The sequence below is a fragment of the Castanea sativa genome, chromosome 7 (genome assembly GCF_040712315.1).
Source record: "Castanea sativa cultivar Marrone di Chiusa Pesio chromosome 7, ASM4071231v1".
Taxonomy (NCBI): domain Eukaryota; kingdom Viridiplantae; phylum Streptophyta; class Magnoliopsida; order Fagales; family Fagaceae; genus Castanea; species Castanea sativa.
Genome location: NC_134019.1, coordinates 27,164,267 through 27,191,975, shown reverse-complemented (window position 1 = coordinate 27,191,975; position 27,709 = coordinate 27,164,267). Strand labels below are relative to the sequence as shown.

The 27,709-nt window shown below is 36.2% G+C and overlaps 1 protein-coding gene across 1 annotated transcript; it reads left to right on the top strand.

Annotated features, from left to right (window-relative positions):
* Positions 1 to 10,577: 10,577 nt before the first annotated feature.
* Positions 10,578 to 27,052, top strand: LOC142643039 (ATP-dependent Clp protease proteolytic subunit-related protein 1, chloroplastic). The gene is made up of 9 exons (XM_075817558.1): positions 10,578 to 10,919; positions 12,237 to 12,352; positions 12,519 to 12,722; positions 12,813 to 12,917; positions 13,072 to 13,134; positions 13,271 to 13,382; positions 26,243 to 26,304; positions 26,404 to 26,586; positions 26,671 to 27,052. The coding sequence occupies exons 1-9, from the start codon at positions 10,682 to 10,684 to the stop codon at positions 26,755 to 26,757; spliced, it is 1,170 nt and encodes a 389-aa protein (XP_075673673.1). The 5' UTR covers positions 10,578 to 10,681; the 3' UTR covers positions 26,758 to 27,052.
* The last annotated feature ends 657 nt before the right edge of the window (positions 27,053 to 27,709 follow it).

The following is a 27,709-nucleotide window of genomic DNA, read 5'->3' as shown; positions in this document are numbered from 1 at the left end:
CAATTCCACTAACGCCCAAGATGTGTGGTCTCTCAATCAGTTTCAAAGGGAGAATGTTAGAATGTCTCACTCTCTCATACACACCACTTCACAATGATGTTCTAGTAATTCTCTACAGAAAATTCTGTATGTTTCTCCCTTTGTATCTAACTGATTATCTAATTGGACTGGCCTTTTAGGCCTTTCCAATTGGGCTTAAGTGTGTGGCTTGGAGTGGGACCAAAAGGGACTAATAAGACACTAGCTCCAATGGGCCTTGGGCTTTTCTGTCAACTCTTGACAAGTCCAAAGTTACCATTAATTATATTTAATACCACTATATAAATATAATTGCACTCTAGGCCTTATTTATAAATTATATCTCAAGACTTTATTGTACATGTAACCCCTTCATAAAATATTCGTAGTAATACAAAGTCATAGATGTAAACTGCCACTTTGTAGATTACTATATCTTAATCCTTGAGTACCCAGTTTAACACTTTATGTTATTCATTATATATTCATGAAATCTAATTCCATAAATATATAAACTTTAGTAACTATTTACCAAAGTAGTTAGGCCTAACATTCTGAATAATAAACCCATTAAACTTATCTTAAGGGAATATTTTGTATCTCCGTTAAGAGGTTATGAGTTGCATCTTGAGAATACATGTTCCATCAACACTAAATGTGGCTGCCCAACATGCTGAGGTTTTGACCGTTACCTTAGATCTCACTCCTGATATATCAAAGTAACCTACATTTCATGATCAGATCCATTATCCTCTCATGATTAAGAGTTCATGCAAATAGAAGTCGTGAGATTTATTATTCAATTAACAGTCGTTAGGAGAATAATAAATCTCACAGCAGTCCAGTTCAATATGTCTTAACTCTTAAAACATATCAACACATCAACTAGAAGTCTCCACTTCCATGATCAAGACAAATCATCTTAGTTGATATGTTATAGTCTTCGCAGATGAAACACCCAATTTCATCACCGACTACGAACTAAAATTCTGAGTTTACAAAGAACTTGTGACTTATATCTTCTATGACTAAATGACATAAATCACATACTATGCATCTCATGGACTATACGATAATGTCTGAATATTCATGTTACCATTATTTTAGATTATAATAAAATAACTTTATTAAACACAACATTAAGTCATACATAATGTCATAAATAATAACATACTTAGTATCATACAATAAGATTTAAGGGCACTAATCCTAACACCCTCAAGCCATGGCTTGCCTTTGTGCCAATCGGCACTCCAAGAGTGCCGAATGGCCCTTTTAGGTGCCGGTCCCATGTTTGAGTTTTATTTCATTTTGGACTCCTTTTCTGAGTTTTTTAAGCTGGGACTTGCACTTAGACACATTTTTAATCCATATTCTAAAAAGTAAACTCCTTTTCAAATGATTTAGGTCTCTACAGAAATGATTATCTTATAGATAAGCACTCCCAAAAGTCTTGATTATCCACAATTTTATTGTTATCTAATTTATCTTCTTTATTTCCATGCAAGCAAGCCTATTTTTGACACTAACTAACAACCCATCATAAAATTATGTAATTAATTTTAATTTTCCAGCCAATCAAAATTAATTTAAACTAATCATGTGTGATTGGTTCCACCTAAACAAAAGACATGCAGATTGTGCAAACTTGATCATGCAATATCTTTCAATCCGACAGTCCGATTTGGAAATCAGACATACCGTCGCGACCGTTAGAACCTCAAAATTAGTTTTATGATATGCAATAAATGAATTAATGCATATAATGCAATCATGAATTTTGGGTATATGAATGGTCATTCTAGTCATCTTTCTTGATTAAATTATTGGTGCAAATCGAGTGTCTACAGAATGTCCTTCATTGGCAAAGCTTGTAAAGCGAATGTCAATGTAAAAAAAAAGACACTAATTTTAGCAACCATGATTTAATGGAGGTTGAATTTTCAAAGATTACCTAGCCCTAGAACCTAAAACCTTAGTACATAGAACTAGTGCCATGCTGCTTGACAAAAATGAAAATTGTGAATACTTGACCTAGTTGATAACTGGTATTGAAGTGAATCTTGATAACTGGAGTGACTGAGAGGCTTCTCTATCTTAGTCTGAATATGGAGGGTCGATCAAGGGTCTTCTCTACTTCGATCTTGATGGAAGGTAACCAAAGGGCTTCTCTACCTCAAAACTTGAACTAGGGCAATTAAGGGGCTTCTCTACCTCAATCTTGATGAAAGGTAACCAAGGGGCTTCATTACCTCGAAACCTGAGTTGTGGTGATCAAGGGGCTTTTCTGCCTCAATCTTGATGAAAGGTAACTAAGGGACTTCTCTACCTCGGAACCTAAACTGTGGTGATCAAGGGGCTTCTCTACCTCGATCTTGATGAAAGGTAACTAAGGGGCTTCTCTACCTCAGAACCTGAGCTATGGCAATCAAGGGGCTTTCTCTACCTTGATCTTGATGAAAGGTAACCAAAGGGTTTCTCTACCTCATAACCTAAGCTGTGGCAACCAAGGGGCTTCTCTACCTTGATCTTGATGAAAGGTAACCAACAGGCTTCTCTACCTCGGAACTTGAGCTGTGGCAACCAAGGGGTTTCTCTACCTCAATCTTGATGAAAGGTAACCAAGGGGCTTCTCTACTTCAGAACCTGAGCTATGGCAATCAAGAGGCTTCTCTACCTCGATCTTGATGAAAGGTAACCAAGGGGCTTCTTTACCTCGGAACCTAAGTTGTGGCGACCAAGGGGATTCTCTACCTCAATCTTGATGAAAGGTAACCAAGGGGCTTCTCTACCTCGAAACTTAAGCTTTGGTGATCAAAGGGCTTCTCTACCTCAATCTTGATGAAAGTTAACCAAGGGACTTCTTTACCTCGGAACCCAAGATGTGGCAGCTTCTCTACCTCGATCATGATGAAAGGTAACCAAGGGGCTTCTCTACCTCAAAACCTGAGCGGTGGGGATCAAAGGGCTTCTCAACCTCGATCTTGATGAAATGTGACCAAGGGGCTTCTCTACCTCGGAACCTAAAATGTTGCCTGAAAAAAAGTCAAAATTTGGGATTAGACTTTAAATGATGAGTGCTTTGTTCTTCCATTGTTTTAAGATGTGTGATTTTCATTTGTTCCTTCTTGATTTGAATTTTTTCATTTTTAGCAAGAAAATTTTGATTGATTTCTGTAGTCCTTTGAAAAAGATTTTATCTTTGAAATTTGAAACTTCGAGTTTGGAATTTGAAACTTGGGAATGTATGTAATATGTGGTGTTGTTGAATGAATTTGGCTTGAATTTTGGAGGCATTGAAGTTATGAAAAATTAGTTGTCTAGGCTTATTGGTCGAACAAATTCATGATGAGTGCAGAAACTTTGTTGGCATGTGTAAGTCTTATTTCATGAGCATGGCAAAATTTTGTGGGTATGGGTATGGAAAAATTTTGTAGTGGCATGTATTTTTTGTATTGGTCATGGAACTTTGATCATGGAAAATTTTTGTTGGGCATGAGATTTTTTTGGTCATGGAAAGTTTTTATTGGACATGCTAGTTTTTTGGTCGTGGGAAATTTTTTTGTTGGACATGAGATTTTTGGTCGTGGGAAAATTTTTTGTTAGGCATGAGATTTTTTTTGGTCATGGAAATTTTTTTTATTGGGCATGAAATTTTTGGTCGTGGGAAATGTTTTTTTTTTTGTTAGGCATGAAATTTTTGGTTGTGGGGAAATTTTTTTGGTTGGGCATAAAATTTCTTTGGTTATCCTGATGATGGGTCTAACACTTGTCTTTGTTAAATTTTCAAGTGAGTCGCATGGCATTGGCTGATGCCAACACAAGATCTTTGTAGGAAAGGATTAGAAATCTTGAGCTTCAGAATTGGCAACAAAAATCTCGGTTTTATGCAAGTCAAGAAGGAAATACTAAGGGCAGCTCCTCCAGAGGTGGGTCAAGGAGATCTTCGCGCAGGCGGACCTTGAGTCCCAATGATGCTTGATTTGTGTTTTAAATTTCCTGCAAAAACAAGAAGAAGTGTTTCTTAGAAAAATTTGTATTAATTTCAGCTTGTAGCTCTTTGTCCTTCGAATGGCTTCTGATCTTGTTTGAACTTTAAGTAAGACAAGTTTAGAATTCACTTGATGAGGTCTTGTAGTGCCAATTTAAACTTATCTTGACTAATTCTGATGGAATTTGCACTTACTTGAATGAGGCGGAGCCGAATGCCCCTAGTTTAGAAATGAATGCATGATTTTTGAAAATGTTGATTTTTTTTTAATCTTGATTTTTGAAAACATTGCGTTAGTCTAAACGGCATGGTCTATCCTTTACAGTCAATAAGAAATGATCTAGTGACTTTAGGCTATGAGTTGGTGAGTTCGCCACTTGGTACCCGAATCTAATGAAGACCGGTGATCCATGGTTACTACCACCATATTGTTGAGATGAGTCCATGCATATTTGTTATTTTGATGGCACATACTATGATAGTTAAGGAAAGCTCTTAACAAACAATACAAACAAAGATATCATACAATATCTCAAGACACAAATAAACAAACAAACAACAATATCATGCAAAAGACAAGGGTATAAGTTGGTCACTTAAAATCTAACACAAAGCTTAACCCTTGACATCCTCAGCGGAGTTGCCACTGTGAGATACCGCAAACTTCTATGAGAAAGGATACTCTCAAAAAAGAGATTTGGGTGCTTTGAAGGGCACATCTCTTTTTGGGTTAGTGTTGTAGAGTCGCCACTTATTTTATACAAAAAAATAAATAAATAAATACAAAATTACATGACCAAAATGCTTCATTGTCATTAATTGAATAAAAATAAATACAAACTGGATAGATTGAATCTTAAAAGGCTTTGAATCTTAGTTACAATCTACCAAAAGAATACATGGTTTTTTGTCCTAGTTACAATCTACCCAAAAATAAAAAGAAAAAAAAGTATAGGTCTACATATCTAATAGAACTAAGTTTGAAGGCTAGGTTACAAAATGGGAAGGTATTAGGAACCTATTTCGCCCAGACAGAGTCCAGTCTTCTAGACTCTGATGACTAATATACCATTTTTGCATGATATGAATGATATGTTGAACATACATGACACGCTTGACCAAAACTAACTCACATAAATCTATTTTATGAATGTATCATCTTTTTTAGAAAAAAATTCAGATCTGTTTTTGTGAATTAAAGAAAAATTAATTTGATTCGTTAAAAAGAAAACATATATGTTTTTGTATAGATAAAAAAACAGTTTTGTAAAGAATATCATATCTATGTTTATATAAAGAAAAAGCAAGGTTTTTGTAAAAAGATATCAAATCTGTTTTGGAGCAAATAAAAAAAAAAGTGATTTTTGGTTTATATGTAAAAAAAAAAAAAAAAATCAAATCTGTTTTGTAAATAAGAAAATCTAGATTGGTAGAGAAAAAAAAAACATAACTTTTTTTATGAATAAAATAAGAAAAAGAATTTTTTTTAGAAGAGGAACTACACTTATGAAATAAATCTATGTTACATGCATTAAACAAAAACCATCTCAACTTTTGACTTCCTCTTTTACATTTCAAAAATCTGCTATTTTGTGACAAAGATAATTTTCTCAAAAAAAAAAATTAGATCTGTATTTAATGAAAATACAGATAAGTTTTTATGTGTAAAAAAAATCAGATCTGTATTTAATAAAAATAAAGATCAGTTTTGGTGTGTAAAAAAAATCAAATTTGTATTTAATGAAAATACAGATCAGTCTTTGAGAGTTAAAAAAATCAGATCTGTATTTAATGAAAATACAGATCAGTTTTTTAGACTTAAAAAAAACAGATCTGTATTTAATGAAAATACAAATCTATTTTGAGTTTCGAAAAAAATTAGATCTAAAAATTTCAGATCAGTTTTAGTTTTTTTTTTTTTAACTTTTTGTTAATTAGCAGATTTTTGAGACTCAAAAGAGAAATCATAACAACAAAAATATACTAAGAACATGTTTTAAGAAAGATTTAAACAACACATGGCAATCACATCAGAAATCAAAATAATAAAACATCCTAAACCTATTCATGCATCACCAAGTAGAATTAATAAAATGGAACAGAAAAAAAAAGGAAAGAAAAACTACCTCTTGCATGAGCATGCTCTTCTTAGTGAAGGAATATTTTAGGGTTCAAATAAATTTATTTAATTCTCTTTGAAACCTAAAATATTTTGCTTACAAAAAAAAAAAAATTCTTAACGTCTTTAACGTAATTTAATCAAGGAAGATGGCTAGAATAACCAATCATATACCCAAAGTTCATGATTGCATTGCATGCATTAATTCGTTCATTGCATATCATAAAAATGATTTTGAGATTCTAATGGTCGTGACGGTATGCCCGATTTCCAAATTGGACCGTTGAATTGAAAGATGTCACATGATCAAGTTTGCACGGTCTGCATGCATTTTGTTTAGGTGGAACCAACCACACATGAATAATTTAAATTAATTACGATTCGCTAGAAAATTAAAATCAATTAAATAATTTTGTGATTGGTTGTTAATTAGTGTCAAAAATAGACTTGATTGCATGGGAATAAAAAGGATAATCAGATAACAACAAAATCGTGGATAGTCAAGACTTTTTGAAGTGTTTATCTACAAGATAATTATTGCTATAGAGACCCTGAATCATCAAAAAAGGAGTTTAATTTTTAGAATATGGATTAAAAATGCATCTAAGTGCAAGTCCCGACTCAAAAAACCACAAAAAAGAGTCCAAAATATACTAAAACTCAAACACGGGACCGGCACCCAAGAGGGCCATATGGCACTCTTGGAGTGCCGATAGGCACTTTTCAAGTTCCGATCGGCACTTTTCAAGTTCCCATCGGCACTTCTCAAGTGCCGATTGGCACAAATTTTGGTCACGGCCCGAAGGCTCCTAGATTGAGATAAATCTTATCCTTTTCAATTTTTAGAGATAAGAACGTGTCCCAGTTCGTATTCTAATCATTTAGCTAATTTTTCGAACATTCCAGCCTCTATAAATAGAGGAGGCCTCTCAAAATTTAGTACACTTCTCAAGTGCCGATTGGCACAAATTTTGGTCATGGCCCGAAGGCTCTTAGATTGAGATAAATCTTATCCTTTTCAATTTTTAGAGATAAGAACGCGTCCCAGTTCGTATTCTAATCATTTAGCTAATTTTTCGAACATTCCAGCCTCTATAAATAGAGGAGGCCTCTCAAAATTTAGTACACTTTTTCACGCTTTCTGCCCCCCCCCCCCCCACTTTCTGGCTCTTCTCTTCTTTTCTTTTCTCTCTTACGTTAAAGACAATCTGGAGGCTCTTGCCTTAGGAATTTCTCTTTTATAAGCAAAATATTTTAGGCTTCAAAGAGAATTCAATAAATTTCTTTGAACCCTAAAATATTCCTTCACTAAGAAGAGCACGCTCATGCAAGAGGTAGTTTTTATTTTTTCCTTTCTTTTTCTATTCCTTTCTATTAATTTTGTTTGATGATGCATGAATTGGTTTAGGATGTTTTTATTATTTCTAATTCTTGATGTAATTGCCATGTTTGGTTTGAAGTTTTTCTTTAAATATGTCCTTAGATGATTCTTTTGTTTGTTGTAATCTTTCTCTTGAATCTCAAAATCTGCTAATTAACAAAGATCTTTTTAAACTAAAAACTAATATGAATTTTTCAGATGTGATTTTCTAAATTAAAAACTGATTTGTATTTTCATTAAATACAAATCTAATTTTTTTTACACATAAAACTGATCTGTGTTTTCATTAAATAAAAATCTAATTTTTTTTTAACACATAAAACTGATATGTATTTTCATTAAATATAGGTCTGATTTTTTTAACACACAAAACTTATTTGTATTTTTACTAAATTACAAAATTTATTTTTTTAACTCTCAAAACTGATCTGTATTTTCATTAAATACATATCTAATTTTTTTAAGAAAAATTTTCTTTGTCACAAAATAGCAGATTTTGAAATTTAAAAGAAGAAGTTAAAAGTTGAGATGATTTTTGATTGATGCATGTAAAATAGATTTATCTCATGAGTGCAATTCCTCTTCTAAAAAAGAATCTTTTTTCTTATTTTACTCATAAAAAACAGATTTGATTTTTTCTCTACAAATCTGGATTTTTTATTATTCACAAAACAGATCTAATTTGTCTTAATAAAAATCACCATTTTTAAATTTGCTCCAAAATAAATTTGACCTTTTTTAACAAAAATCTTGTTCTTTTATTTACACAAAAACATATCTGATATTTTTTAGCAAAAACCTTGTTCTTCTTGTTTTCACAAAATAGATCCGGTTTCTTTTTAATGAATCAAATTATTATTTTAATTCACAAAAACATATCTGAATTTTTCTAAAAAAGAGGATACAGTCATAAGATAGATTTATGTGAGTTAGTTTTGGTTAAGAATGTCATGTATGCAACATATCATTCATATCATGCAAAAATGATATATAGGTCATTAGAGTTTAGAATAACAGACTCTGTCTAGGCGGAATGAGTGCCTAACACCTTCCCATTCCATAACCTAACCCCCGAACTTAGTTCTTTTGGATAGGTAGATATGTGCTTTGTCTTTCTTTTTATTTTTGGGTAGATTGTAACAAGGACAAAAAGCCATGTATTTTTTTTTTTTTTTGGTAGATTGTAACTAGAACTCAAAGCCTTGTAAGATTCAATTTGCCAAGACTATATTTATTTCTGTTCAATTAGTGACAATGAAGCATTTTGATCATGTAATTTTGTATATATTTTTTTTCTTATTTTTTTGTATAAAAAATAAGTGGCGACTCCACACCACTACCCAAAAGAGAGGTTCCCTCACAAGCACTCAAATCTCTTTTTTGAGAGCACCCCAAATTTCTGTGTTTTCTCACAAGAAGCAACATGAGAAGGGTGGAGGAAGGTATTTTGGTATGAAGTTTGAGCTATTGATAATTGATATGTTGTAGAAAGATGGACGGGCTTGGCAGAGAAAGGTGAGAGGGAAAGTAGATTAGAGAGAGAGACAAATGAGAGGTTATGGGAAATTGACCATTTGGATTCTGGTAGATTTCTATTTGGAAAGTGGAAAGGTTGGGAGTTTTTTGACTTGGGAGAAGCAAATGACATGTCACAAAAAAGTGGGTGGGTGATAAATTGTTACTTTATTAATTGTTAGTAATGGCTGGAAGAAGTAACAGAAGTGGGGGATCTTTTTATTTATTTATTCTTTATCTCTTTTCCTTTTTTGGTGGAGCTTAGAAAGTCTTGTAGCTATATGTGTGCCTCTTGTAGAGTTTTAACCATATTTGTGAACAAATATAGTAAATTACCTTTAATATTTAACTGACATTTATTACATAAGTTGTGAAAAATTATTAACATTATAAAAATTAAATATATTCATCTTTATTTATTATTTATATAATTTAAAAAATTATTAATTAAATTATTTATGATGTCACTGATTCGACCATCGGTCGAACCAGAAAATCGATAACTAATCCCTTTTTCGGTTCTTTCACCATACCAATTTTTAAAACTATGGTATTTTGGTCATTTTTAAGTTTCAGAGATATTTTAGTCATTTTTTAAGTTTCAGGAGTATTTTGGTAATTTTTAGGTTGCATAGGTATTTCGGTCATTTTTTTTTTTCGGTTTTAGGGGATATTTTGGTAATTTTTAGGTTTTGGGGGTATTTCAATCACTTTTTACGCTTTTGGGGGTATTTTAGTAATTTTTTGGGTTTTGGGGTATTTTGGTCATTTTATAGGTTTCAAGGGTATTTTAGTCATTTTATAAGTTTCGGAGGTATTTTGGTAATTTTATAAGTTTTGGAGATATTTTGGTCATTTTTTAGATTTAGGGGATATTTTAGTAATTTTTAAGTTTTGTGGGGTATTTTGGTTATTTTATAAGTTTTAGGAGTCTTTTGGTCATTTTTTAGGTTTATGGTGTATTTTGGTAATTTTTAAGTTTTAGCATATTTTGGTCATTTTTAGGTTTCATGGGTATTTTGGTTATTTTTAAGTTTTGGGGTATTTCGATCATTTTCTAGAAATTTAGATTTATGTTGTTTATTTAAATTTTAGATGGGTTTTAGTGAGTTTATCCAATTAGACCCATATAATTAAATAACCTAATGGGTATTTATCCATTTAACCCAAATATTCAAATGGGTTGGATAAAGACTTATCCAAATGTAAATGGGTTCATGGATATAAATAAAAATTGTCATCTCTCCTCTCCGCACATTAAATGTTTGGGGTTTAGAAGGGAAATGATTCAAGTTGCGCATTAAACAAAGTGTTATTATGAGACAACAAAGGGAGAATTTTTCCCCACCTCCAATATAGTAGTAATTGAAATATTTTGGAGCTTATTATTGGTCTGAAAATATTTTAATTTTCACCAAATATTTTATTGCAAAACAAACGTCATAAAATTAAAAAAATATTTTCCTCAAACTATTTTACGTCGAAATAAACTAATCTTATTTTAAACTTCTTTTTGCGGATGTAAATCCAATCACCAAACAAAGACCCGAGCCCATTAACCCATGAGTTGTCGTGGACTACTATTCTATGCCACACGGTGTCACGAAAGCATGCCCATCCATTCCTCTGCACCGAACAAACCCTCAACTCTCTCTCTATGGCTACCTCGTTTCTCTCTCCACTATCGGCTCCACCCTCGTCCACCATCGATGATTTTCGAGCATTTGGCCAAGTGGGTCCCTCCCCTTTCCTTCAAGGCACAAAGCTCTTCTCTGCTTTCCCTTCTCCTTCTTCTTTCAGAAGGACCATAACTAGAAGGTGCTTCATGTCCCCATTTGCCCAGTCTTTGGACCACATTCCCAAGAAGTTCAGGGAAGAAAATCTCAAAGATGGATGTGAGTTTCTTTCTCTCTCTTTTTCAATCTTCAAACACATCCACCCTTCTTTTCTATACTATTTTGCCACTGTTCATTTCAATTTACATTTTTTTTTTTTTGGTTTTGGGATTGATTAAAGGTCATTTTAATGGAAGATAAATAGTGGGTTTTTTGTTTTGGGTTTGGGAGAGAAAAGCTGTGCAAGGAAATGAGAATCTTAGACTCTTGATTGACTGCTTGAGATGTGAAACTACAAAATGGATTTTGTAATTCATTTTATTTGGCTTTATTTCTAAGATACATAGATGTGAAAAAGCTTTCCTCAGTAACCAATAGAGGGGTTAGTTTTCTTGCTGATTGTTTCTGTTATAACTAACAAAATATGCTCATGTACTGTCATTATTTAGATTGCATTAGGATAATTGAATAGCCTAACAACTTCAGGTTTTGTTTTTAAGTTAAAAGAGATAAATTGGAGTGCTGATAATTAGAATGAAAGGTTTCATAAAATAGTATGAAATATTTGGACTTACAATCATGTTTTAGTTACCCAGCTGTTCGATTGGAGGAAATGTTAACAGCCTAGATGTATGTATGTTTCATGCATTTATTAGAAACTTTTGGTGGCTTTATGAGTGGCGCTTACATAGTTGCGACAGATGATTTGGAGAGGTGAGGGAATGATGGATCTTAGGGGAGTTAATTTAATGTGTCGCTGTAGAGTGAAAGTTTTATTCTTTGTTTTAAGACCCCCACGATAATTTGTGGACAGGGTACATGACCCTTTGACATTTTTGATATGCAACAAGAAAGTAAGCCACATATGACAGCTCTCTGAAGAGTGCCTGAAATAATTTTGGGGATTCATTCAACAGCTTGGAATCAAAAGCATTAGGAGAATGCATAGTGATTTGTCTGTTTATATTAAAATAGGACTCCATATGTGAGACATGGAATGGTGATGCTAAACGCACGATTAGTGTTCACAAGAGTAAAATACTTGGTTATATTGGTAAAATTGTATTTTTATTTCTTCCTGGTGTGTTCATCTGGGTTGTTTTTAGCTTGTTTGTATCATGTCAAATCTATGTTCATTGTTACCTAGTGCTAGGGTGTTCCTTTTTTTATATCAATAAAACTTATTACTTATGAATATATATATATATATATATATTTATTTATTTATTTATTGTCGTTGTTTGCAACATATATTGTTAGAGATTGCTTACTGAAGTGAAAAGGCTACACTTTCTGAAAAGCTGCTTTTTAAATTTGAGTTTCAGCCCAAAACAAAAATAATTTTACTTACCTTTACTTCCGTATTTCCTTTGACAGTGATGGACAATTACAAGAATATACCCAAACAGTTTTATGGCCTTACTGCTTCACAAATGGAAATGTTCATGACAGAAGATAATCCTATCCAACGGCAGTCAGAAAGAGTTACAGAGGTTCTTCTCACTTACTTACTCCTTGATATTGTCTAGGGTGTTATAATAGTAAAGAAAACCCATTACTTATTATTCTTGTTGGAAGTTGGTTTCCTTAGAATTGAAAACTTGTTGTTGCCAATTCAGTTATCCCAGGGGGGTCTTATCTTTTGACATCTCTTGACAGGAAAGCATCTCGTCTGCCAGGAACTATTTGGATCATGGGGGCATGTGGAGTACATCAGGCATGGGTGAAAAGGGTCCTCCAAAATATAGTATGAGCGCGGGCACTTATCGTGGAGGAGCCAGAGGATATGGCAGACCTAGAAGTGCTCCTCCTGATTTGCCTTCTTTGCTCTTAGATGCTCGTATATGCTATCTTGGCATGCCAGTAAGCCACTATACTTAAATCTCATTGGCCTGGCATGTTCTTTCCATTTGATCTGACCCATCTTGATCATTTCCTGTCTGCTTTTTGCAGATTGTACCATCAGTAACTGAGCTCCTTGTTGCTCAATTTATGTGGTTGGATTATGATAACCCTTCAAAGCCTATATATCTATACATAAACTCATCCGGAACACAGGTTTGCAGTGGAATCTGATGTTTTATTTGTCCTGCTTTTTCCTGATTTTGAAATTTTTTATTGTTAAATAATATTTATAAGGTCTGAAACTTTGAATGACATTTGTTATCAAAACTAGTGTATCTAATTCATCTTGTTCCCTTTTGCCATTTAGAATGAGAAGAATGAGACTGTCGGATCTGAAACTGAGGCATATGCCATAGCTGACATGATGGCTGTAAGGATGATAACAGGCCCATGGTGGTGGCCAGATTTTCTTCATATGTTATTTGGTTTGGTTATCATTTTTTATTTATTTGCCTACCTAACCTACTTTCTTTAACTTGTTCATGTCTTTCTTTATCCTCCTAAAGTATGTCAAATCAGAAGTCTATACCATAAATTGTGGCATGGCATATGGTCAAGCAGCAATGCTTCTATCACTTGGAGCAAAGGGTTATCGTGCTATGCAGCCAAATTCCTCCAGTATGACTCACTTCCCTCTAAAATTCAAAAGATTAGAATAACTGCTTTATGCAATTGTTCTGCACCTCTGTAAGCTACAAGGAGGATGCTGTGTTTGTATTACTGCACTATATTCACAGTAAAAAAAGAAATAACGTAGGAATCAACTTTAACTGAAGCATAGTGTAGAGCTAGCCATTTCACAATTTTCCAGCTTTGTCTTTTACAATTTACAAAATGACTTTCAGTTTTTCTTTTAAGTCTGTTTTCTTTTGGTTGGGAGAACTTCCAGAAAACCTAGGATCTCTGCTTTCTTTTTTTCTTTTTCTTTTTTTGATAGTCAATCCCAAACATATTTCATTAGTTAGAACTCTGGTTCAATAGAAGTACGTCTCTATGCACTTGGCATTGAATAATAGGTGGGGTATCTTCAACCCACACTACACAATCAGCAATGAGTTTGGCATTCCGAGCATAAGGTGAGCTGCACAATTTCCTGTTCTACGGACATAGCTGATCTTCCAGTCTTGGACCTTCTGCCTCCATTGCTTTGCTCCTGCTATAATCATTTGGATTGAAGTTGGTGGAAGGCATTTACCCAACAAAGCATTGGTGACTAGTTGAGCATCTCCTTCCAAAATCACTTGTTTGAGCCCGAGGTCCCCTGCTAGCATTTAGCCTTCCTCAAACGCTTTAGCTTCCACTTCCATAGCCCCTAATGGTAGATCCAACTTTTTACTCATAGCTCCCATAATTTGGCCTTGCTCATTCCTGATTACAACCCCAACCCCACAATTGCCAGTCTCCCTGAACACCACCCCATCCACGTTAACTTTGTACCACCCTTCCCGAGGAGGACTCCATCCCCCAATTCTCGGAGGCACTGATTGTTTTTCTGCTGCATTCAGTGAGCTGAATTCCTCCACCAATAGTTCAGCTTCCTTTGCGATTGCCTTCACTGCCTTGCATTGACCTTCAAACTTTATGGAGTTCCTATTTTTCCAAATGCACCATGCCGTAGTAGCAAAGGTCTCCCAGCTGATCTCCCTTTTGTCTTCCCAAATCTTCCACACAACATCCATGAATTCACTCACCGGACTTCGAAACTTAGGCAAGGGAAGCTTTGACTCCCTCCAAACAGCCTCGGCCACCCCAATGACTATCTTTTCACACACCCCACACGCATCCTCCATGGGAATTTTTTTGAGCTTAAGGCAGTAGTTTGTAGGGAGAATGTTCTTGCGCGCCCTCCACATAAACTGGTTAACCTCACTTGGACAACTCAATCGCCAAATAAAATTCCAAAACTCACCTCTCTTCTTTGGATTTGACACCTCGCCCCCATCAGCCTTGCTCCTTTGTTCTAGGAACCAACTACGTGCTACCTTATACGCACTGTTCACAGTAAACCTCCCATTTTGAGTCCATGCCCAGGTCAGTGCATCCTTAGGGAAAGTTTGGCTAATTGGGATGCTTAAAATGGCCTCCGCTTCGTGAGGGAGGAAAGTGCTACTCACCAAGTTTTTTTCCCAACCACCCTCATCCCGGTTTAGGAGAGATTCCACCATTACACCTTCAAAAGCTTGTGGCCAAGGGCTTGTCACCTTGAAAGAGTGTGGGGTTGGCAACCATCTGTCAGCCCAAATTCTCACACTTTGCCCATTTCCTATGCTCCATCACAACCCCCTGTACAGGACTTTCCTCGCTGCCATCAAACTCCTCCATGTGTGCAATGGTTTCTTGCCTAGCTGTGCCTCCATGAAGTTGCTTTCTGGGAAATACCTCGCTTTCAAAACTCTGTGCGCAAGAGAACCCGGGTTTTGGATGAGCCTCCACCCTTGTTTTGCAAGCAAAGCTAGATTGAAAGCCTTTAGATCTTTAAATCCCATCCCTCCATCAACTTTTGGCTTGCACATTTTCTCCCATGCGATCCATGCTAGTTTCTTTTCTTTGTCACGCTGTCCCCACATAATCAAAGAATTCAGCTCACTGCAAAGGGAGTCGGGGATTTTAAAATAGTTCATTGTGTACGTCGGAGTAGCTTGGGCAACTGCCTTTATTAAGATTTCTCGGCCTGCAATAGACAGCAACTTTCCCTTCCAACTTGCTATTTTGCGCCCAACTTGGTCCTTTATGCGATTGAATGCTTTCTTTTTTCCCCTCCCTACCAATGGGGGCAGCCCCAAATACCTCTCGTGTTGGTGAATGATCTGAGCCCTAAACATTTCTTTAACTGCTTCTTTAACCTCCTCCGTCATATTCTTGCTAAAAAAGAGTGATGTCTTCTCTTTATTTAGCTCCTGCCCAGACTCTCTTTCATAATTTTCTAGGATTTTGGTGACTTTAAGCCCCTCTTCCGTCGATGCCTTGCAGAAAACAATGCAATCATCCGCAAAAAGTAGATGGGAAACCCTTGGCACCCTTCTACACACTGATACACCCGTTAAATTTTCCCCAACCTCATCTCTTTGCATCATGGCTGAGAGGCCTTTCGCACATAGAAGGAATAGGTATGGGGAAATAGGGTCCCCTTGCCTAAGTCCTCTTGTTGGAAAAATCCTACCCTTAGGCTCCCCATTGATTAACACCGAATATGAGACCGTGGTCACGCACATCATCATTAAAGATATCCACCTTTCCTGGAATCCCATTTTTCGCATCATCGCCTCCAAGTACCCCCATTCTACCTGGTCATACGCCTTGCTCATGTCTAGTTTGATTGCCATTAGTCCTTCTTTCCCCTTCCTCCCTTGATTGATACAATGCATGACCTCGAAAGCTACCAGGACATTGTCTGTGATTTGCCTTCCCAATACAAATGCGCTTTGGGCATCACTAACCATTGCCAGGAGAACTCCTTTCAACCTGTTTATATATCACATTACATAAGCTAAATGGGCGATATTCTGTAATCTTTTGGGGGCATTTAACTTTGGGAATTAGGCAGATGTATGTATCATTTAATCCATTTGGCATAATACCGGATCTAAGAGTATGGATAACACTTTGAACTACCTGAGGACCTACCACATCCCAATACTTTTGATAAAATATAGGGGACATACCATCCGGGCCTAGGGACTTTGTTGGATGATGTATAAGGGCTCACCACACTTCCTCATCTCTAAATTCCTTTAGGAGCTCGGCATTCATGGCTTCTGAAACTCTCCTGCCTACTGCTCCAAGGCTAGCTTCAACCTCGGTTGGAAAGGTCGTGCTATAAATCTCTATGAAGTACTTTAAGATAATATCTTCAACCTCCTCTCTGCCTTCTCTCCACCTACCTCCGAATCACTAATTCCCTCAATTCTATTCTTCCTTTGTCTATTGTTGGCCGTTGCATGAAAGAACCTTGTATTTCGGTCACCACATGTAATCCATAGCGCCCTTGATCTCTGGTTCCGCATTATTTCCTCCCTAAGCATCACTTGGTTTATCTCCATTTTCAAGCCTTGTATTTCCTCCGCTAACTCATGTAGCAAATTCATCGCTTCCAGTTGCTGTAGGTGGCTTTGATTCTGCTTCAGAACTTTGTTAACATTTCCAAACACTTTGCGATTCCAGTCTTGAAGATGATCCTGACAGCTTTTTAATCGTTTCTAAATCGGCAACTCTGGGTTACAATTTAACGGATCCCATGCCCTTTCTATCACCTCTCTACAGCCCTCCTCCCTGGTCCACATCTCTTCAAACATAAATCTCTTCCTAACGACCCTTCTCAGCCCCCTCATTCTAAGAGACAGAGACAGTAAGCAATGATCAGAAGCCACCATCGATCTGTGAAACACCTTCGCTTCAGGGAACATGTTTAACCACTCCTCATTAGCTACCATTCTATCCACCCTGACAAGAGTTCGTTGTTCCCCAATTCTACCATTGTAACAAGTGAACCGCTGACCCACAAATCCCATGTCAAAAAGCCCACAGTTACACAAACACTCTCTAAACCCTTCCATCTACCTAGCATCTCTATCCAACCATCCTAATTTTTCATCAGAGCAGAGTATTTCATTAAAGTCCCCAAACACAACCCATGGCATTTGACACTATCTATGTAAAGATTCAAGTAAATCCCAGGAGATTGGTCTCATACTTGCATCGGGGTGTCCGTAAAACCCCATCGCTCGCCACGGCTTTGCTCCGTTTCCTTCGCACACGTCCGCATCAATGTGCGTGTTTGAGCAGATTTTGAACCACACCTCAAATCCTTCCTTCCACAGCATTGCCAAACCCCCACTCCGACCATCGGACATCACTGTTATTCCTTGTGTTAGACCGAGCTTTCTCAGTAGTCCCTTGATTCTGTTCTGGTTGGCTTTGGTCTCCACTAGAAAGACCAATATCGGATCACAATTTTTCACCTCATCGGTGAGGGCATGAACTGCCAGAGCTGATCCCATTCCCCGGCAGTTCCACGCTAATATGGTCATTGGGCTTGGCAGTGCTGCCTCGCAGCAACCGCCACATTGCCATCCTTAACAATTTCCTTCCCTGTGTTTTCCTTATCCTGTGCCTCACCCTTCCTACGTTTTGTCACTTTGATATTTTGATCAAGCTCAATAAGTGGAATTGGCCCCTCACTTTTCCTCTGAATTGGGCCTAATTCTTCCTTATTTCCAACATCCGGCCAGCCCAAGCCCTCCTCTTCCAATGGCCACTATTCGGGCCTAATTTATTTGCAATCCAGCCCACATCCAATTCGTAAGACATGGCCATTGGGCCTTCCCCATTTTCGCCTAAGACCAGGCCCACTTGGCAGTCACTTGTTGGGGTTTCTTGCGCTTGCTTGAATTCAAATTTTGGGAAAACGTTGTGTTGTGTCTCTGTCACCCCATGTAAGCTTCCCCCATTCCCGCCACTACCTTTCTCTTTTTCCCAATTTTCCTTTCCCAAATTAGCTAACACTCCTTTTGGGCTTTCACCAGTGTTCTTTACCTTACCATTTTCCTGATTTTCCTCTGTAGTCCTCTCTCCCCCAACAATCTTTTGCGTCTGCTGCTCCAGTGTGCCCTCCCCGAGGCATGGTGCTTCGATCATGTGTTCATCACGCACCACCCTCCCACTCAGCTTGACCATTTCATTCTGCCCACCATCCACAACAACTCTCGTTCTATTTCTCGTCTCGCCGCCCTCCTTCTTCTTTGCAAAGCCAAACTCCCATCCTAACCTTCTTATTGGGTCCCTTCTCAGCGAAGCCCCATATTGGAGATCGCCCCTCTCCTCCACCTTATCGTTTCCCTCACTTTCCGAGCAGTCCTTCAGGTCATGTTCTAACAGTCCACACCTATAACAAAAATTCAGAAGGCGCTCGTATTTGTAGTGTACCCATCTTGCTTCCCCTTCCTTAAAGTTAATCTTTCGGCCTCTAATTAGTTTCCGTGTAACATCTATATCAACCCGAACTCGAAGACATTTTCCCCACTGCACTCTGGTGTCTGCCACATCTACATCGATAACCTTCCCCAGGCTGGCAGCAATGGCTTTCCCCGTTTCCCTTGTTCGACTCTTAAGGTTGTATATTTGCGCCCAGAATGGCAACCATTTGAGCACAATGTCCTTCGGGTCCTGTTCTCCTTCAAACTACTGAAGAAGCACCAGCTATTTTTCATAGTGCCAAGGCCTCATTTCCATGACTTGTCTCTTGTCTCGTTCGTCTTCAAACTCTACCAGGAACAGCTCTTCTTCGATCACCGAGAGCTGAAGGCTTTTATTTGGTTTCCTTAGCATCCTTGCATTTTTCCTCAGCACCTCTAACATAATACCCTTTCTTGACAGCACCTTCATAACTAAGCAGTTCCTTCCTCTCTCATTTGCTGCTCTCGTACACTCACCTCCCAGCGAAATGCTCACCTCCTCTTCTTCAGTAACTTTGAGTTTCTGCCATAATGTTTCAAGCTCTTCCGCCATTCTTTTCCCGTCTACACCCCTGACCTTACCACCAGAAAAGGCAGAAGGTCACTCTACTCCCACAAGTGGGACTTACACTGCTTCCACGGGCCTAGAGGCTCAAGAGCACTAAGAGAGCCAATTATCAGCAGCATTATTTGTGATAAAAACCAATATGCATTGAAAAGCCATTAATCCAAAGCTATAAAATCATTCTGACAAAAATTGGTAGACTGCTTTGTAAGCATCAAATTTGATAAGCCTTTTCTCTCACAATATCATAGTTTTTGGATCTCTGCTTTCAATGTTATAGAAGGGGGTTCTTTATTACAATGGTGTTACCACTCAGTTGTTAACTTCTAATATATTGTACTTTGAAGCAGTAGGTTCGGCCACCAAATAGCCATTCAGGACAAATCCCAAAAAACTAAAAGGGTCCATCTTACAGTAAAATTTTAGGTTTTTTTTTTATTTAAAAAAAATAGTCAGGGATTGGGGATTTGAACCTTAAAGTATCCATTGCAAACACCAAAATGTGACAGTTGAGCTACAAGCCTCTTGGCATGTCATTGAAAAATAACTATTATTCTTTATATGGTGGAGTGAGATTTTAAATGACATGGCACTATGCACACTTTTAGATTCTTGAAAACAAGATCTTGATCATGAAATGGATCCTTTGAAATGGGAGGATCCTAATCCATGTTGTTGAGCTGATTTACAATTCGTTTGGTTTTAAAAGGCTTATTTCTTTTTAGACAAAAATCACTTTTTGGTCCTTAACTTTTAGGACTGACTTCATTTTGTTCCTAAAAAAATTGTGTCAACTCAATTCTTGTTTGAACACGATTCAATGTTACTCTTACCATTATCTAACTCACAAAATTCTTGGCAATTATTACAAAATGCTTATGTGTCACTCAATTTTAATATTAAAAAAAAAAAATTACAACAATCAAGCTTTAATCTCAAAATTTAGGGTTGGGTGTGGATTCTCAACATGACTAATTAAGGTTGGCCACATATTAGTTTCCGCCACTATATTTTAATTGAAGTGACTCTCCATTATCTGCTTAACTGACATGTCCTTTTTTACTGCTTCCATTAATGATTTTACATCTCCTTTACCTTTTTTCATTCCCCTTGACTTGAATCAACTCACCCGTGCTCAATGGTGCATTAATCACTCTCTTTTGTACATGACCACGCCATCTCAAACGTCTCTCCCTAGTCTTTTCATCAATAGGGGGTCATCTCTATCTTTAACTAAATTTCCTCATTTCAAATCCTATTTTTCCTTGCATTTTCACTTATTCATCTTAACATTCTTAATTCAGCTACGCTTATTTTCATTTTATGAACATGTTTCTTAACAGCCTTAACATTTGGTACCATAGGGGATAGTTATTCTTGTGTGGCGTTTGGTACGGGGTAATATTTTAGGATTCGTAGGAATGTTTAAAGATTCACATGTTTGTTGCAAATCACACTAGGGAATCAGATGCCGGGGAATCTAGATCTCTATTTAAAATAGATGGGTATCCAGATTTCCAAGTTTAAAGGAAATTGAATTTTTTATGAATTGACAATTTTAACCCTTTTTTCTTATCATTTAAGCAATTGAGATAAAATATAAAACAAATCATCAATATCTTTTCCCGCCAAAACAACATAAACAAGATAGACAACTCTATTGATATATTCATTTTTTCTTGTTTTAGACTATAGTTTTATTTGTTTTTCATTATTTATTTAGAGGAAGATTATTATTATTATTTTTTTTAACTTATATTGGATTTACAAATCTAAGGATAGAATGGAAAAAAAATAAATAATTTAGTTAAGATTCATAGGAATAAACCAAGCGTTATAATCTCACATTCCTAGGAATCTTATTAGATTTCCAATTAAACCGAACATAGGAATAGTTACATTCCTAGGCATCCAGATTGCAAGGCATCACATTCTCAGGAATCTGGATGCCAGGAGAAATGTTGCTTCCCCCGTACCAAACGCTACCTTATGGAAATCTTAGGAAATTTTTCCCTTAATTTGATAGTTGTCTATGGTCACACAATACTCCCAATGTGCTTGTCTACTTCATACACCCTACACTTATCCTATGATTCAAATTCTCTTCAATCTCACTATCCTTTTGAATTATTGATCTGAGATATCAAAAATTCTCACTCGTTGGTATCTCTTAACCATCAAATTTTACAACCCTTGCATCTTTGTTTCTACTCTTACCATACTTACATTCCTTTTTAAACTATTTTGTTTTACTAAGCCAAAAGCCTTTAGACTTTAGAGAATCTCTCCAAATTTTTAATTTGAGATTAAATCCATGTCTAGTTTCATTCATCAAAACTATATCATCTACAAAAAAGCATACTCCAAAGTAATTCATCTTGAATCGAATAGGGATATATATCTCTTCTAATGGTAGCGCAAAGAGATATGGATGTAATATTGATCCTCAATGCAAGCTTATAATGCTAGAAAACCCGCTTGTGATGCTTGCATTTGTTCTCACAATAGCTATAGCTTTGTCATATATATCTTTAACCAAATTAATATTATTTAGAGGGTTTTTCCCCCTCACCTATCATATAACATTTTTCTAGGTCAATAAAACCATTTGGAGATCTTACATGTCTAAGAAAATAGCTTCCATGTTTGATCACCTCAGCATAAAACCAAATTGATTCCCTGATATTGTTGTTTCATGTCTTAACCTATATTCAGCCGCTCTCTCCCAAAGTTTCATAGTGTGACTCATAAGCTTAATTCCACTGTAATTGCATAGTTTTGAATATCTCCCTTAAATAGATATTAGAGTGCTTCTTACTTCATATATATATATATATATATAGTGCTTCTCTATTCCTATGCATTTTGTGAACACAATCTTATTGTAAAGGTTTGTCAACCAACATACACCCAAGCATTTCCAAACTTCAATGAAAATTTTATCAGGTCCCATGACTTTTCCTGTTTCCATCCTCTTCAACAGTGCATCCTCTATATCGGTTATTCTAATACTTTGAAGAAAAAAAATTCTAACCTGTTTCCATCCTCCTCAACAGTGCATCCTCTAGGGCTGTCCAAAAATTCAACTTGACCTGCTCACCCTCCTGATCTGCTGTGACTCATGCAGGTTTATTATGTGAGTTGGTGCGGGTTAGGTAGTTCTAACCATCAAATTAGCGAGTCGGTTTGATTTGCGGGTTAGGATTTTTTAACCCGTTAAGAACCAACCTACAACAACTTCTTTCTTTCCATTTTTATTTGAGAGAACGAAGAGTTATTATAAATAATAATTAATTTTTTTTACGAAGGTAAATAATACCTATTAAAAGGACTACTAAAATGCTTTATTTTATGGCCCAATTAGAGAAGGCCTAATTTAAGTAGATGCATTTTGTATAAATTTGCAAACCCACCCAACTCGCCGAGTCAAGCAAATTGGTTCAATATACTGGCCTCAACCCACCCGACCTGTGCACAATCTTAATGGGCAACAGTTTCTATCCTCAGTTGATTTACTCAATTCACTCCAATCTCATGTATCACTTTCATTATAAAATCTATCAAAAATAATTTTCTCATTTCTCTGTAATCTCCTCTTCCTTTATTAACATTATGTGATCTTCATCTTTGATGCACTTGACACAATTTATTTCTTTTCTTAACAAGTTTTTATATATATTCTTTGCTCCATCCTTCATCCCCACTTTGCTATATAATTCATCATAAGCCTTGAATTTAGCTTCTTGGATACCCTTTTTTCTTCACTTTGCCACATTATTGCTTTGAAACCATGTTATTATTGGGAAGTGTTTTACTAGAGTTAAAATGAATTACCTTCACTCAAATAGTTTTTGTATGTTTGGGTAATTGCAATGAAAATAGTATTTTGTCCCTATCAATAATGCATATGCATAACAAAAGCAGCAATGAAATCCTTAAAAGTGTGGAAAATAATCCCATTTGATCCTTATAGTTTGCTCCATTTTCCAATTTGGTCCCTAGGGATTTAAAAGTTTGTAAAATGACTGCTCAAATATTTTTCCACCCTTTCTTTGTACTTTCCTAACATTGTTTCTTCAAGCCAAACATGGAATAGGAAAACAAATTGTAAATTCATGTTTAGAAAGTGGAAAATCTTATTTTGTATTTTTTTTTTTATTCCTCGTCAATGCCACATGGAGATGGTGAGCAATCATGGTGGTCACACGCACTTTTAAACTACCTGGACTGCCTGTGAGCAATTTTTAAGGCACAAAATTGATCATTTTACGAACTTACACAATTTGATTTATGCTTTTGAAACTTTAAGAATCAATTTCAAAAATAGGACAAACTTTAAGGACCAAAAGTGGTGTTTATGTTGTGAATCAACTAATGTAAGGCTTCATAATATTTCTGCCTGAACTATGAACAAGATTTTTCACTTACAAGTGAAGGAAATCTGATTTTTTCTTGAATTAGAAATTGCAATCCTGGAAACTGAAGGGCTATTCTACATTAAAAAAAAAAAAAAAAGAATCTTCGCCCCCCCCCCCCCCCCCCCCAAAAAAAAAAAGGATGATGAGGAGAAAAATTTGCCCACACCCTATCTTACTCAAGATTCACATTCCATTTTGCACAATTGGGGTTTAATTAATTAAGATTGCTACTGTACACCTCTATCTAGCTAATGATGGATATGTCATTATCACCCTTTTTCCAAAAAATACGAAGTTGATTATTCCATTTTGTAAACACAAAATCTCAAGTTTGAAAATCAAACAATTGACAATGTTTCACAAGCATAAATTTGTATTGATGAATTTGTAGGGACAATTCTCTATGTTTAGATTCTAATACAATAGAATAATCCCCTGATTCGATTTCCTTAAAAAAGTCTTCAGTTCAAGTATTGCGTCGATGTAGTCTTGACTCGAACACAAGATGTCCTCCACTTGGATTGGAAAATGGATTGAAAGATCTTTGAAATGAAATTGCGATGAATCTCTGGCTGTGCGCTTGTTAGGGATTTCTTGTTCTTCACGTTCTTCGAATTTTATTGATCTTCGAAGATTTGTGGTGGAAGTTGTTCGGGACCTTAGAGCTTGAATCCAATGAAGCTTCAATGGATCAAAGACTTTGAAGTTTCTAGAGGCTTTGAAGCTTGATTCCAAAAAGAACTTTGAGACTTGGAAGAATGATTTGGATGAATGTTCTTCGTCTTTGAAGAAGATTTGTAGTGAAAGTTCTTTGGGGCTTTAGAGGCTTAGATCCGTAGAGTTTCACTAATTTGTTGTCTCTTAGTGTTTATGGAGGCTTTTGAGCTTGATTTCAATGAGCTTTAAGATCTAGAAGGATGGCTTGAATGCTTTTGCTTTGAATGTTCTTCGTATTTGAAGGTTGAAATTCTTGATGTTCTTGGAGGCTCTTGAGCTTGATTCCGGCAGAGCTTCAAGACTTCTGAATGTTTTCGCCTCCCCCATAAGATTGAGAAGGGTCTCTATTTATAGGAGTCTTGCTAGGAAGCACCGATGCGGCTGGGAAGGTGTTGCACCAAAGTCTGACGCAGCTTGACGCAGGGTACGACCACCGATGCCGTTGCCTGCGAGCTGGTGCCGCGTCTGAGTTTTTTTTTTTTTTTTCTTGGATTCGCACCGACTCGGCTCTGATTCGCGCTAACTTGGCATTGATTCACGCAAAACCAGGCCGATTCGGCCAGAATCGGGTTGTATCGGCCTTGAATCATGCCAAAACAACCAAAATCGGCTTTGAATGGGCCCAAACATCCTAAATCTATCCTTTCTCAATTTTATTCTGAACATTTGTTCCTTATTTTGTGTTTTTATTTTTGTTTTGTGTTTCTTGCCTTCTTCTTTCTTTGTTTTGTGAACCAAGGCCATAGTAATGTGTTTTTTAAGAAGATTTTAATAGTAAAAATATATAGAAAATATAAATAAAACTTTTTTTAATAATTTTTTTACTGTCACACCCTGCCACACCCATACCTTATTTTTTCAAAATTGCCGAGTCCCGCACCCACACCCGAATCTTGAAATGCACCCGTGCTTCTTAGGAGTCCTAGGAAGGTGTGATCACACATGATTGACTATGACACATAATAATTTAAATGGAGGAACTTTATGTCTTGTTCTTCAAGGGACACATGGCATTATTTGGTTGGCCAAAATGTTCAAATTCAGCGTGTGATTGGCCCTTAAGTATTCTTTGCTATTTTTATTTAGAAACTTGGAATATTTCTGTTGGTCTCTAAATAGCATGTGGGCACTCCGTGATTGGTCGCAAAATTTCCACTTCTACACATTCATTCTTGAAAAATTAGATTCTGTTATTATTTTTAGTGTTATTACTATTATCAATTTGACATTATCATCATCAGAAACAAGGAAACCAGAATTCAGATAGAACAATCCTTACATAATCTGTCATGTATCTATCTCTGAATACTTCCTGTGTACTTGAGTTGCACTCCTTTGTGATTTTATGAATTGTATTCCTACAAAAATAAAGAGTCACGTATTTAGTTGCTTCACATCCATTTTGTAAAATATATCTGCTTTTACTTTCTCCATGATGCTCAGATCAAGTTACTACAAGTTTGAGGCTTTTTCCAAACCTGTTTCCCTCCAGAAGAATCTTTTTACCAATTTTCAATTTTTAAAAAAAAAAATCTTGTAATGTCTCACCAGTTTCAATTTATGTTAAAATCCATTACAAGATGAGAACTTGTGTCAAACTGTAGTTTGTATGGAGGGTGAGGTTATGAGTTCAAGACCCATTGGGTACGTGTGTAATTTACCAATAAAAAGGACTACGGTTTGTTGTTATTATGTACAACTTTGCAGCCTGCTGACTGACTTATGTACTTGAAACTGTTGCCCTTATGTTTGGTATGTGCCCGCAATATAGTATACATTTGAGCTCCAATTCTTCTTATGAATGTCCCTCTCACTTCTTTATTACAGCAAAATTATATCTGCCAAAAGTCAACAGATCGAGCGGGGCTGCCGTAGATATGTGGATCAAGGTACTTGTTCTTGCCCTCTCTCTCTCTCTCTCTCTCTCTCTCTCTATATATATATATATATATATATATATATGCACTTCAGTGACAAACTTCTTTCAGGCCAAAGAACTAGATGCAAATACTGAAACCTACATTGAGCTATTAGCAAAAGGAACTGGGAAACCCAAAGAAGAAATTGCTAAAGACACCCAGCGACCCAAATATCTCCAAGCACAGGAAGCCATAGAGTACGGCCTTGCAGACAAGATAATCAATAAAGAGGATAATGCATTTGAGAAAAGGGTAATGTTCCATTCTTCTTTGTTTCTGCGTTCTTTTAAAGATTCAAGCCCCCATGTCAGTTCTAATTATAATTTCTCTGCTCAGAATTATGATGAGTTGCTTGCTAAATCAAGAGCTATGAGAGGATCACCAGGAGCTGGTCCACTAGCATCTCCTTCAGGATTTAGGTAATTAGAGTGCAATTGCAGTAGCATAAACGTCTGAGAAGATAGGTTTATGCTGGTATCCAAAGCCTTGGAGGTGGTTATGTTGGGGATTCAGTTGAACTTATAGTCATGGCGTGGGAATGATATAAATCCCCTTGTGTGACTGTAGGGCGCTTCTTCAGTACCTATTCATACATGGTATCTTGGAGAATGTATAATGTTTAATCACTTGCCAAACCTAATGACATTAAGAATAAATTTTGGCTTTTTGTTTTTGTATATATGCTACCTGTGTTATAGTGACTTCCGCAGTTACCACATTTTTTAGGTGCTATTCTTAATATTCTTGGACATAGAATTTGTTGTTGGCTTTATAAACAGACAGGCGAGGATAACAAAACAGCAGGGAAGAACTCAGGCCTTCATTCAAAACCTAACAACAATATAAGCCAAAGCATCTTAAGCTTGCTCATACGAACTCTCAAGTCTCACTATTGCAACATCAGAGAAAACAAATAGAGCACGCAGGCAGTCTAAAATTAGAAACACTGTTTAAAATTAGAAACAGTTGCCTCCAAAAGCTACAAAGTTCTCTATTTTAAATGGAATATTTGAAAGCTCTTACCTTCGGCTTCATGGTCCTCAAAAGTCCAATCAAGTTCAGCATTCCAATCTCTAACCCGTCAATGCATTAGATATCTTAAAATATCTTCCCAGTCAATGTATTAGAAGGCATTCAAAAGATAAATAGTCTCTCACCTCAATGTGACTTTTACAAAATAGACACAATAAGCCATCCTTGTAGCCATAAGTCCTAAGCAACTATACTCCCTTCTGGTCAATTAAATTTGAAAAGCTAACGAACAAATGAAAGCATGCTTAGGAGTAATGATATCTTGCTTTTGTTTCTTATACCCAGAAATAGTAACGCAATAGTGGAAAATGTATATGGAGTTCAAACATGTACATTTCTTACT

What these genes read in the sequence shown, in the direction of transcription:
- LOC142643039 (XM_075817558.1), top strand. Translation starts at nt 10,682, where the DNA reads ATGGCTACCTCGTTTCTCTCTCCACTATCGGCTCCACCCTCGTCCACC. An exon ending in TAAACTCATCCGGAACACAG is followed by an intron (nt 12,918 to 13,071) that starts GTTTGCAGTGGA and finishes TTTGCCATTTAG; the next exon opens with AATGAGAAGAATGAGACTGT. An exon ending in CCATAGCTGACATGATGGCT is followed by an intron (nt 13,135 to 13,270) that starts GTAAGGATGATA and finishes ATCCTCCTAAAG; the next exon opens with TATGTCAAATCAGAAGTCTA.